At 36.8% G+C, this 12,149-nt stretch overlaps 1 protein-coding gene across 2 annotated transcripts in view; it reads left to right on the plus strand.

Moving 5' to 3' along the window:
* LOC150092916 (SH2B adapter protein 2-like) overlaps positions 1-12,149 on the plus strand; it is a 217,258-nt gene that overhangs the window by 123,839 nt on the left and 81,270 nt on the right. For both annotated transcript variants that reach the window (XM_090414172.1, XM_090414173.1), the window contains exon 5: positions 9,990-10,127. In XM_090414172.1, the coding sequence (XP_090270298.1) occupies positions 9,990-10,127 (138 nt within the window). The remainder of the gene's footprint in view (positions 1-9,989; positions 10,128-12,149) is intronic.

The raw sequence follows: 12,149 nt of genomic DNA on the forward strand, positions 1-12,149 counted from the left end.
CCGCTTTCTGCCACACCATGAGAGTGCAGAGGCAGTGACAGCTGTTCTGAACAGCTTCCATTCCTCCTCAACATCTGCAGTATGCTTGGGAATCTCTTTGAACCTGGAGGAAATGTCATCTGCAAAATTCTTCCTCACAGCCTCATTTTCCAATGTCTCCCATTTCATGCGGTATAGCTGCTTAGGCCTACCAGTGTTGATGGTAGCATCTGGTTTCTGAAGCCGTAGAGTGCATACAACAAGGTGGTGGTCAGTTGACAATTCTGCCCCTCTTCTCACACGAACGTCCAACACTGAGGAAAATAGGTCTGCTGAGACTATAAAGAAGTCAATCAGAGACTTTTGTTCTAGTGTATCCCTGTACCAGGTATACTTATGGACTTCTCGGTGCTGGAAGAAGGTATTCATTATGGACAAGCTGTTAGTACAGCAGAAGTCCAATAATTTCAACCCATTTGCGTTAAGGTCAGGAGCACTGTTCCTCCCAACCACACCCCTCCATGTCTGGTCATCTGTTCCAACATGTGCATTGAAGTTGCCCATTAGCATGACTGATTCCATGTCTGCCACTCTGTCAAAAGCAGCATCCACTTCCTCTAGGAAGGCAGAGTATTCTGACTCCAGATTAGGTGCATAGGCTTGCACCACAGCCAAATCATGGTTTTTCATCTGAAGCCTTAACACACATAACCACCCCCCAATGGGATCCACTCAGCAACACAGTCTGACAGCTGGGGGATTGTGAGTATCCCCACACCCGCCTGAGCAGACATTGTCAGGCTCACACCAGAGTAGTAGAGCTTCCACCCCTTATCCAGGTCGACAGTTTCAGAGCCTCTCCTCTTGGTTGAAGAAAGCCCGACTAAGTCTAGTCGGTAGCGCTTGGCTTCCTCAACCAGTTCCAACTCCTTCCCTGTCAGAGAGAAGGAGTTGGAACTATTACTCTAATACAATATACATATAATAAGATCACTTGACAAAACTGAATCTCTCCTACAAAACTGAAAATGATTAACCAGACATAACCTAAATACTCCTAGTCATAAACAGTATGAGACAATATCTACTACCAGTTAAATTTCTGACTTGATCCTATTCAACTAACATTCTTGTACAAACATTTATCTTAGCTCTGAGTAAGAATTCATGTACAGTGTGCAATATCACACGGTACATGAATTCTTACTCAGAGCTAAGACAATCTACCAGTTGATTAACTACTAAAGTCCTGGTTCAGTTGTGTAAGTACAGTCACTGAGCATATCTGCACATTATTGCACACTAACTGTTTCTTGCATACAAAGGAATTGAAAAGTTTGTTACTCTCTCTTATGGTCAGTTGTCTTCAGGTAGAACAAACTAGTGATTATGATCACGAATCACCTTTTCCGATGTGGGCGAAGCTGCTTTGCCGTGTTCGGTCCACGTGATTCTGCATGCTGATCTAAGTTTGCACTGGCTTTTCCGCTGTACCGATAATTATGCCCGCACTGGATCACTATCTGGCCACATGGTTGCCACTGGACATCGTTCTTTTCGACCAATCTCACGCAACTTCTCCGGGAACGACTCAAACAGGAATCCCGAACAAAAAAAAAAAACAAACTCAGTTGGCGTCGCCAAGCTCTATTATTATTTACTGCCGACGCTTAAGCCGTCTTAAGTGCCGGCCGTTAGATTTATGGCCGGTACTTAAAATTCTTGCACTCGGTACCCTTCTCTCCTCGTTGCGTTCTCCACGCACACAACTTGGGCCTCGCGTATGTGACTGCCTGGGGTCATTTCTTTAAGCCGATTATCTTGTTGTATACTTAGATCTAACTTTCTCATGTTAACATAACTTCCACTAAAATTCAAACCCTTATCGGTTTTACAAGGGCACTTAACATTATAATACATAGGAGAATTTACAATTAAATGATTATCTTGTTACTGTCAACAATTTCACTTATACCTATATACAAGCATTTTCTCCGGGAATTTTTTTGTACCTGTTAAATCCGAATGAAATATTTTACAATATTTTATTCGGATTTAACAAGTACAAAAACCTTTCATTCAAGATTTAACAATATATATGTATATAGCTCGTCGACAGCTCTTTAGTAGCCCAAAGTTTAGTTTATTGCAAAATTAAATATAACTATAATTACACTAATCACATGATTATTTAAAAGAAGTCGCAAATTTAAAAAAAAAAAAAAAAAAAAAAGGTTTAAGAACCTGTATAGTAGAGGATGCTGAAAAATTCTTAGGAAGAATAATTTTGAAATGGTAGGTGATTTCTGGCAATAGAGAGGAAGTTGAATTATTGAATGATCTTCATCCATTTCTTATATGAGTGAAAATGTTATAATACCTGATAGAAAAGGAATAAATGTTATGGAAAAGGAATGTATTGGTGATGATGTGATATAGAAGTTGAAAGTTATGATGTGATATAGTTGTGATGTTAACATGTCACTCTGTTTTATGGTGATCTCAAACATGAGAGGTTATAAATCTTATAATATACTGATATCATAAATTTAATGAAAAGTTAAGAAAGAAGCAGAAATCTCAATGTCAGAGATTTAAGAACCCTTCTGTTCCGCATTTTAAGAAATGCATAAGAAGGAAGATATTCTAAAGAACAACTGTTAAGGAAGTTAATATCTCATCTCATCTCATCCTTTTCCCCCTTTTACCTTGTGGTGTCGATGGTTTATTAATCATCGGACCTCAAATCATTCACAGGATAAGGTGGTCAGCCCTACTCCCCGGTGTATCCTATGTCCATGGTGTCGAGTTCTCAAGATCGGTTTGCCTGCTTTGCAGGATGAAAAACCCCAGGATAAACTGGGGGGGAAACCCTACTGTCCACGCCCAAGACTGGCTAACTTGGCTATGGCTGAGGAAGATTCTTCAGCTCCTCACGTCACCGACAGGAATCGAACCTAGGACATTCCTTTCCAAGGCATATGGTTGCAAAGTGCACAGCCACTAGGAAGTTAATAATGAAGCAGAATTTCTTCTGTGAGTGCAGTTAATCTGGAATTGGTAGTAACTACTGGCTGCTGCCTATGTCTAAACATATTTAGAAAAAGGGAGAAAGTTTCTAATGCCAATGCTGATGAACATTGATCATGGAAATAATTACCAAAAATTATATAGCAGTAGCATGTTGTTTTGTGTGTAAGAGTGGAGTGCATTGGTGAGAGAGAGGTCATTAATCAACCTGATTGTCATTTTTGCTACTAAGTAGAGTGCCCTTGTTTGGAGTTATTGTTAAAGTAATTAAGGCTATGATGCCAGCATATTATGTCTGCTAAGTATGTGCAGTCTTCTTTCAGTTTGCTGATTTTTAGGAAGAACAATCCAAGTTTCTGGGAAAGAAAAACTGCCAACCAACCTCTTTATGAGACTGGCTAATTCACCTTCACTTGAAAAGTCCTTATAAAGAAGGTTCTTTGTACCTAACAGGATTTAAATCCAGGTTTGTAAGAACAGTATTCCTGTATGGATTTGATGAATCAGTATACTGAGAGGAGACCTCCACATAGCCTTTAAAGGAATGTGGAGAACCAACCAGGGCTTCTGACCTAATGTCCAATCCTCACCTTCTCGTGGTGCACCCTGTTGGGTATCTACTTGGATACTGAACGAACGAGGATGGGCTGGCAATTTGGGATTTAGCCGACCAAATTGTATTCTTATTGGTTAAACCAAAATAAAAAAAAATGATTGTACGACATGACAAAATTTCATGCCGGCTGGGGCTTCGCCCGGTTAAACAAGGCCCCTGTTGTTTTTGCCAGAGAACCAGGGCAAACAACGAAAAGTCAGCTACTGGAACAAATCTGAAAACAAACCACAACTCAACATCACCAGAGTTAAAGATCGGTGCTATCAACATAAGAAGCCTGAATGGCAAAGAAATGGAGCTAGCTGAGGAATTAGATAAGTACCAGATCGACATAATAGGGGTGACTGAAACAAAAAAGACAAAAACTGGTGAGATCTTTCTGAGCAATAAATACAAAATGTTATATTCAGTCAATGACAATCAAGGAAAAGAAGAAGTAGCCATAGTATTCAACACTAGATACGAGGCTAATCTTCTTGAATGGCAGTCAGTCTCAAGTAGAGTAATGTGGGCAAATATGAGAATGGGGAACTGGACAATGAGACTTATTTGTGCCTATAGCCCTACAGAAGGTTCTACTAAGTTAGAAGTGGAGGAATTTTTTGAGGCTTTAGAAAAAGCAACTGACACAATGAAAAAGGAAAAGTTGGTCCTTGTTGGGGATCTAAATAGTAGAGTAGGAAATGATTGTGAGACATACAAAAATATTTTGGGAAAATTTGGAGAAAAGAGCAAAGCTAATAATAATGGCAAATATCTGTTGGATTTCTGCTCAGGACATGGACTGGTTATTACTAACACCATGTTCCAACATAAAAATGTGCACAAATTCACATGGAGAGAAGAGGCAAGGAATAAGAAAAGTTTCATTGACTATGTTATTGTTGATAGTGATGTTTTCTCCCTGGTGCAGGACACCAGAGTGTACAGAGGATTTGAAATTGGAAGTGATCACTATTTAGTCTTGAGCAGAATAAAATTGAATTTCATATCTAAAAGAATAACATGTAAGAAAGTTTTAAAGCGAATAAAAGTTGAGCAGCTTTCAGATGTGAACTGTAGACTAAAATACACAAAGATTATTGAAGAAAAAATGAAAGAGTTTGAGAATAGGAATCAAACCTTGGAGATTCAGTGGCAAACTCTGAAGAAAACATTGATTGATTCTGCCAGAGAGGTATGTGGTGAAGTTGTCTGCAAGGATAAAAAAATCAGAACTCCCTGGTGGACACAGGAAGTTAAAGAGCCAGTGAAGGAAAAGAAGAAAGCATATCAAAAGTTCCTGTCAAATAAGTCAGCTTGTGCTCTTAGAGAATACACAGACAAATGCAAGAATGCTAAACACTGTGTAAAACTAGCTAAACAAAAGTCATGGGAGGATTTTGGCAAGAATATAGAAAATAAATATCAAGAAGGTGGCAAAATATTCTGGAGGTTGTTGAAGAAGCTTAGGAATGGAGGAAAGATTGCTGTAAAAGGAGTTAGAGATGATAAAGGTGACATGAAAATGGGAGAAAAAGATATCCTTGAAGTATGGTGTAATTACTTTGAAAAACTGCTAAATGAAACAAGCAGTGATGACAGCACAGTGGTAAAAAACACTGACCAGGCATGCAGTCAGGAATACATATCCATACTTGAAGTAGAAAAAGCCATCAAAGGCTTGAAATGCGGAGAGGCAGCAGGAGTAGATGCTATTCGACCAGAAATGCTGAAGTATGGTGGTATAAGTGTCTTACAGTGGCTGCGCTGCATAGTTCAGAAAGCCTGAATAGAGGGACGAATTCGCAATGATTGGAGTAGATCTCTCATAGTACCCATATATAAAATGAGAAATAAAACTGAATGTGAGAATTACAGCGCTATTTCCCTACTGAGTGTTCCAGGTACGATTTATGCAAGCATACTTGAAAAACAGTTGAGAAAAATTGTGGAAGAAAAGCTTGGTGAAGAACAAGCTGGATTCAGGCCAAATAGAGGCTGTCAAGATCGGATCTTCACTTTATGACAAATAGTCGAGAAAGCATGGGAATATAACAAAGATCTGTATTTAAGTTTTGTCGATTTGGAAAAGGCATATGACAAAGTGCCAAGAGAGAAGCTATTCAATACACTACAGTTATATGGTGTCAATGGGCATTATATCAAGCAATACTTAGTCTTTATTTGAGTTGTAAGTCAGCAGTTAGAATTGAAGGAAGTACAGGAAGATGGTTTAATGTTAAATCTGGTGTGAGACATGGATGTACATTATCCCCTCTGTTATTCATTATCTATATGGATCACATTATGAAGGAAAGTGGTATTAAACATGATATCAAAATTGGAGATGTTAATGTCAGCTCTTTGCTTTATGCGGATGATGTTATACTTCTAAATAAATCTGCTACAAGTATGCAAGATTCTCTGACTAAATTGAATAGCTGTTGTAATAGATATGGTATGAAGGTCAGTAATAAAAAGACAAAGACAATGAAAATAGGTAGAATTGTTGAAAATGTCAACTGTGTTGTGAATGGAGAACCTGTGGAACAAGTGAAACATTTCAGCTACTTAGGCACAATTTTTACTGAAGATGGTAAATTAAATATAGAAATAGACAACAGAATCAGCAAAGCTGGTATGGTAGGAAGTCAATTGAATAAATTCATATGGAATAAGAAAGAAATTAGTCGGAACACTAAATTAATGTTCCGACTGTATACAAGACAGTGTTCAAACCAGTTTCAACTTATGGAACTGAGAGCTGGGTCAGAAGTAAAACACTTGACCAAAGACTAGAGACCGCAGATATGAGAGTCCTGAGAAAGATTATAAGCGTGAATAGATGGCATCAATTTCAATATCATATTAAAAACGAGGATATTAGGAAACAACTTGACATTGTCAACATCCAGGTTCGTTAGCAGAACTAATCTCAGGTGGTATGGTCACTTAAACAGTGGGCGAAGAAAGCTTAGCAAAACAAGTGTTCTCTGCCAGGTTGGCAGCAAAACGACCCAGAGAAAGACCAAGATATAGGTTGATTGATATGGTACAAAGTGCCTTAGACGATAGAAATATAAGATCTGATAATGTTGGAGTCTTGACCAGTAACAGACTGATATGGAGGAAATTTGTAGATAGGAAGTTAGTAATAATGTAATTTTTTTCATGTTCTACTATCATATCCTGTACACCCTTTGAGGGTACATGGCAAGAATTTGATGATGATGATGTATGTCTTATGATGTATGTAACATGAGTGGCAAAACTATAGGATTCACCAAATAATCAGATAAAAGTTGTGTATGAAACTGACACAACTTTTATCTGATTATTTGGTGAATGCTATAGTTTTGCCACTCATGTTCATAGAAACTGCATCACCTTAGATAAATATAGTCTTTAGTAGTTCAATGATCATTTTCATTTATTTATCATTAGATATTTTGTTGTGTTGCATCACCTATCATTCCCACGGGATTTCTGTATAATGTAATAGTTGCTGCTATTGTATCAGAATTTTTTTGTTATAAATAGACAGCAAAAGCTAGTTTTTGCATTTTTGTGCAGCGTAATATTGTGCAAACTAGCTATAGCTAGTTTTAATGTAATTTTGTGCACATAACTAGCTATTGCTAGTTACGTGCAATTAATACCTCATAGAAAAAGTATGATTCAAGCTTTGAATAGAGAACGCTATTCCTCTCATGAAATAGCTAAAAAAAGTGCATTGTAGTCAATCTGCTGTGGTACAGATGCTGTTGAAAGTGAAGAAGAAGGGGACAGGAAGAAAGCTACTGTTTACATCATGCCAAGAATGAGTTCTAAAGCAGCTCAGACTCAAAAAATTGGCATGCTTCATATGGAGAACTGTAACAGGTTTGTGAAGAATAAACAGGAGTTGTGGCAAGCCCTGTAATTTTTAGTAGAGCACTCATTTGACAGGGACTGATAGCCAGGTGCCCTAAAAAAGAAGCATTTGTTAACCAATAAATGAGATTGGCTTAGTTAAATTGGTGCAAAGAGCATGCCAAATGGACTTCTGATCACTGAACTGAGTAATTTTTTCTGACAAGAAAATGTTTGATTGGCAGGACACTAATGACAGACAGTTTGAAGATGATCAGGGGGAAAATTCAACCCTGACTGTCTGATGTCAACAGTCAAATTCTCAGCCAGTCTGGGGCTGTATATCATCTCATGGTGTTGGTCGTTTGCATTTCTCAAAAGGCTCAGTGAATGATAAAGTGTACCAGAAAATTTTAGAAGAATTGCTGCTTACCATCAGAGACCACTTTACTATAATGATGAACTTCAACTTTAGGATGACCCTGCCCTTTGTCATAGGGCAAAAAATGTAAGTAATGCTATTATCACCCTAAAATGTACCATACAAATTGAGTTTAGTACTACATCCTAGATCCTCAACCCCAAATTGGTACCACAAATTGAGGATTTGAGGATCCTCAAATCCTCAATTTGTGGTACCAAATGGAGACTGAAATACACAAGAAGCCGGAAACACTTTGGCAGCTCCAAGAAGCCATTATAAGGATATGGAACCATGAATTGATGTAATAATTGTAATAATAAAGGCCACAGAAGACCACACAAAGTACTAAACAGCAAAAAAGTAATTTTTAGCTATGAATGTTAGTAAAACTATATAGTTGAACTAAATTTTGATACTTTTGTTTTTCCAGTGAAAATATCACTGTCCACTCCATTTTGAAATATTTGCAAATTTGTCAACATTTCCTAATTATGTCACATCTCACTGTCCACTCCATTTTGAAATATTTGCAAATTTGTCAACATTTCCTAATTATGTCACATCTTAAAATAAAAAGAGCTAAATATTAATCAAAAATAAAAATGCTATATTACCTTCTTCATTATTTGTGACAATTATTGTGTTATTTCTTTTCAAATAAGTATTCAAATTTAATTAACAAAAAACATGCAGCAGGTGTTGCAGTCTCTCTGAACATGACTGTATTTGAAACAGGAGCAAGTTTTCCTGTGGAGCTTTTTTTTCCTGCTTTAAACTAACATCTACAAAAAAAAAAAAAAAAAAAAGTGAAAGTATAGCATAGTAGCCCGCCTGGTTAGCCAAGTGGTTAACATACCCATATTCCAACCAGCCGGCTGTGAGTACCAATTCCACCATGGGCATGGATGTTTGTGATTATATTTAGGTGGGAAATGAATTTGATCACTTTGTGTTATATGTTTTTGATGTTTATTAGACAGTAGCTGTCTAATAAATATAAAAAAACTGATAAAGTAGAATTTGTAAGAATGAAAGTGAACACTGAGGCAATGCAGAATCCTGGCCTCCTTTGCACCAGGGCTCTGCTCACGTGTCCTTGTTTAATTTATATATTAATGATACTGTGAATAATTTGCTAAAGAGGTTATACTGAGGAATAGTTTTTATGTAGCATCATCCTCAGAAAGACTTGAATGCACTGATATGTGAACAGTTTAAGAATTGACCAATTTAGTATTATCAGGTGTAAAGTTTTACATTTTGGATTGTAAAGATGACAGTATATTTATCATTTAGATTACAAGAAACTGGAAATGTGAGGAATTTAGGAGTGATAGTGAACAGGAATTGAAATTTAAGAGGCAGATTATGAAAAAGTAGTATTGGCACACTAGTGATTAATAAGGAAATTATTGTTTTTTTTTCATAAGGCCTTTTGATCTCATCACATCTGGATTACTGCCAGAAGATTAGGCCGCTGGATTTCTTAGAGATGAAGAAACTGAAGACGGGTAACTGAGGGGTAAAATATACATATATAGGGTCTAAGATTGATAAATATAAATACGAAAAAATATAATGGTAATTGTTACTGGCAAAAAGATCTTAAATGTGATAAGTGCAAAGGAGATTTTTCATTATGCAGTATGAAGAGAAAGAGAGCGAGAACATTGGACTGTCCCTGGAAGTTGAGCAAGAATGTGGCTATTAGGAAATGCAAAATAATTCTTCTCTTGAAGAGTAATATGACATTGCTTTGCCAGAGAAAGAGAGGATGTGTGGTGGTGAATGAATATGAAGAGATAAACATTGTGAGCTGAGCTAGCGCAGTCTTCCCAATACTAGTCTTAGAATCCTGTGGTGATTTCTAGGTATAATGATAAGACATTAAAATAATGATAACACATTAAAAATTTAAATATGAGAAATCTTTTGTGTGGTTTGTTTGTTCACTTGAATGTAAATTTTTGTTTTTATATATTTTCATTTCACATAGCTAGAAAACAGTGGACAGACAATTCATATATTATATGAATATCATAAGCACACACAAGTATCTTTTTAACATTATTCACAACTTTTAAAAGTAAATCTTTTTTCCTATAGAGAATGAAGAAACAACACCTGATGCAAGTCCTGATCCTCCACCTGATTTACCTCCACGTGGTGTTGCAGTCATTCAACAGATTCCATCCACAACTGGGAACAGTAGTGAAACTACCACTCTCTCTGATCGAGAACAAGGTTAGCTTAGAAATAATGACTACTTCATGTATATATAATATAAATCATTGGCATCCATTCTACTGCCCTTGGCAGGATACAGTCACCTAGTACTCATCATCATCAAATTCCTGCCATGTACCCTCAAGGGGTGTACAGGATATGATAGTACTACATGAAAAATTTACATCATTACTAACTTCCTATCTACAATTTTCCTCCAAATCAGTCTGTTGTCAAGACTCCAACATTATCACATCTTATATTTCTATCGTCTAAGGCACTTTTTACCATATCAATCCACCTATATCTTGTCTTCCTCTGGGTTGTTTTGCTGCCAACCTGGCAGAGAACACTTGTTTTGCTAATCTTTCCTCATCCATTCTGTTTAAGTGACCATGCCACCTGAGATTAACTCTGCTAATGCATTCCTGGATGCTGACAATGCCAAGTATTTTCTAATATCCTGGTTTTTAATATGATATTGACATTGATGCCATCTGTTCGTACCTTAATCTTTCTCAGGGCTCTCATATCTGCAGTCTCTAGTCTTTGGTCAAGTGTTTTACTTTTGACCCATCTCTCAGATCCATAAGTTAAAACTGGTTTGAACACTGTCTTGTATACAGCTAATTTAGTGTTCCAATTAATTTCTCTCTTATTGCATATGAATTTATTCAATTGACTTCCTACCATACCAGCTTTGTTGATTCTGTTGTCTATTTCCATATTTAATTTACCATCTTCACTAAAAATCGTGCCTAAGTAGCTCAAATGTTTTACTTGTTCAACAGGTTCTCCATTCACAATGCAGTTGAAATTTTCAGTGATTCTGCCTATTTTCATTGTCTTTGTCTTTTTATTGCTGACCTTCATACCATATCTATTACAACAGTTATTCAATTTAGTCAGAGAATCTTGCAGACTTCTGCATAAAGCAAAGAGCTGACATTAACATCTCCAATTTTGATATCATGTTTAATACCACTTTCCTTTATAATGTGATCCATATAGATAATGAATAACAGAGGGGATTTAATGTACATCCTTGTCTCACACCAGATTTAACATTAAACCATCTTCCTGTACTTCCTTCATTTCTAACTGCTGACTTACAACTCAAATAATGACTAAGTATTCCTTGATATAATGCCCCATTGACACTATAACTGTAGCATATTGAATAGCTTCTCTCTCGACACCTTGTCATATGCCTTTTCCAGATCGACAAAACTTAAATACAGATCTTTGTTATATTCCTATGATTTCTCGACTATTTGTCATAAAGTGAAGATCCGATCCTGACAGCCTCTATTTGGCCTGAATCCAGCTTGTTCTTCACCAAGCTTTTCTTCCACAATTTTTCTCAACTGTTTTTCAAGTATGCTTGCATAAATCGTACCTGGAACACTCAGTAGGGAAATAGCTCTGTAATTCTCACATTCAGTTTTATTTCTCATTTTATGTAAGGGTACTATGAGAGCTCTACTCCAATCATTGGGAATTTGTCCCCTGTCCAGGCCTTCTGAATTATGCAGTGCAGCCACTGTAATATCAAATATCATCTGGTCAAATATCATCTACTTCTGCTACCTTTCCACATTTCAAGCCTTTGATGGCTTTTTCTACTTCAAGTATGGATATGTATTCCTTACTGTATGCCTGTTGAGTGTTTTTTGCCACTGTGCTATCACTGCTTGTTTCATTTAGCAATTTTTCGAAGTAATCACTCCATACTTCAAGGATATCTTTTTCTCCCATTTTCATGTCATATCATCTCTAACCCCTTTTACAGCACTCTTTCCTACATTTCTAAGCTTCTTCAACTACTTCCAGAATATTTTGCCACCTCCTTGATATTTATTTTCTATGTTCTTGCCAACGCCCTCCTATGACTTTTGTTTTGCTAGTTTTATACAGTGTTTAGCTTTCTTACATTTGTCTCTGTATTCTCCAAGCGCACAAGCTGACTTATTTGCCAGAAACTTTTGATATGCTTTCTTCTTTTCCTTCACTGCCTTTTTAACTTCCTGTGTCTGCCAT

Source organism: Typopeltis vanoorti, chromosome 24, assembly GCF_054136105.1.
Source record: "Typopeltis vanoorti isolate ZY-2024b chromosome 24, IOZ_Tvanoo_1.0, whole genome shotgun sequence".
Taxonomy (NCBI): domain Eukaryota; kingdom Metazoa; phylum Arthropoda; class Arachnida; order Uropygi; family Thelyphonidae; genus Typopeltis; species Typopeltis vanoorti.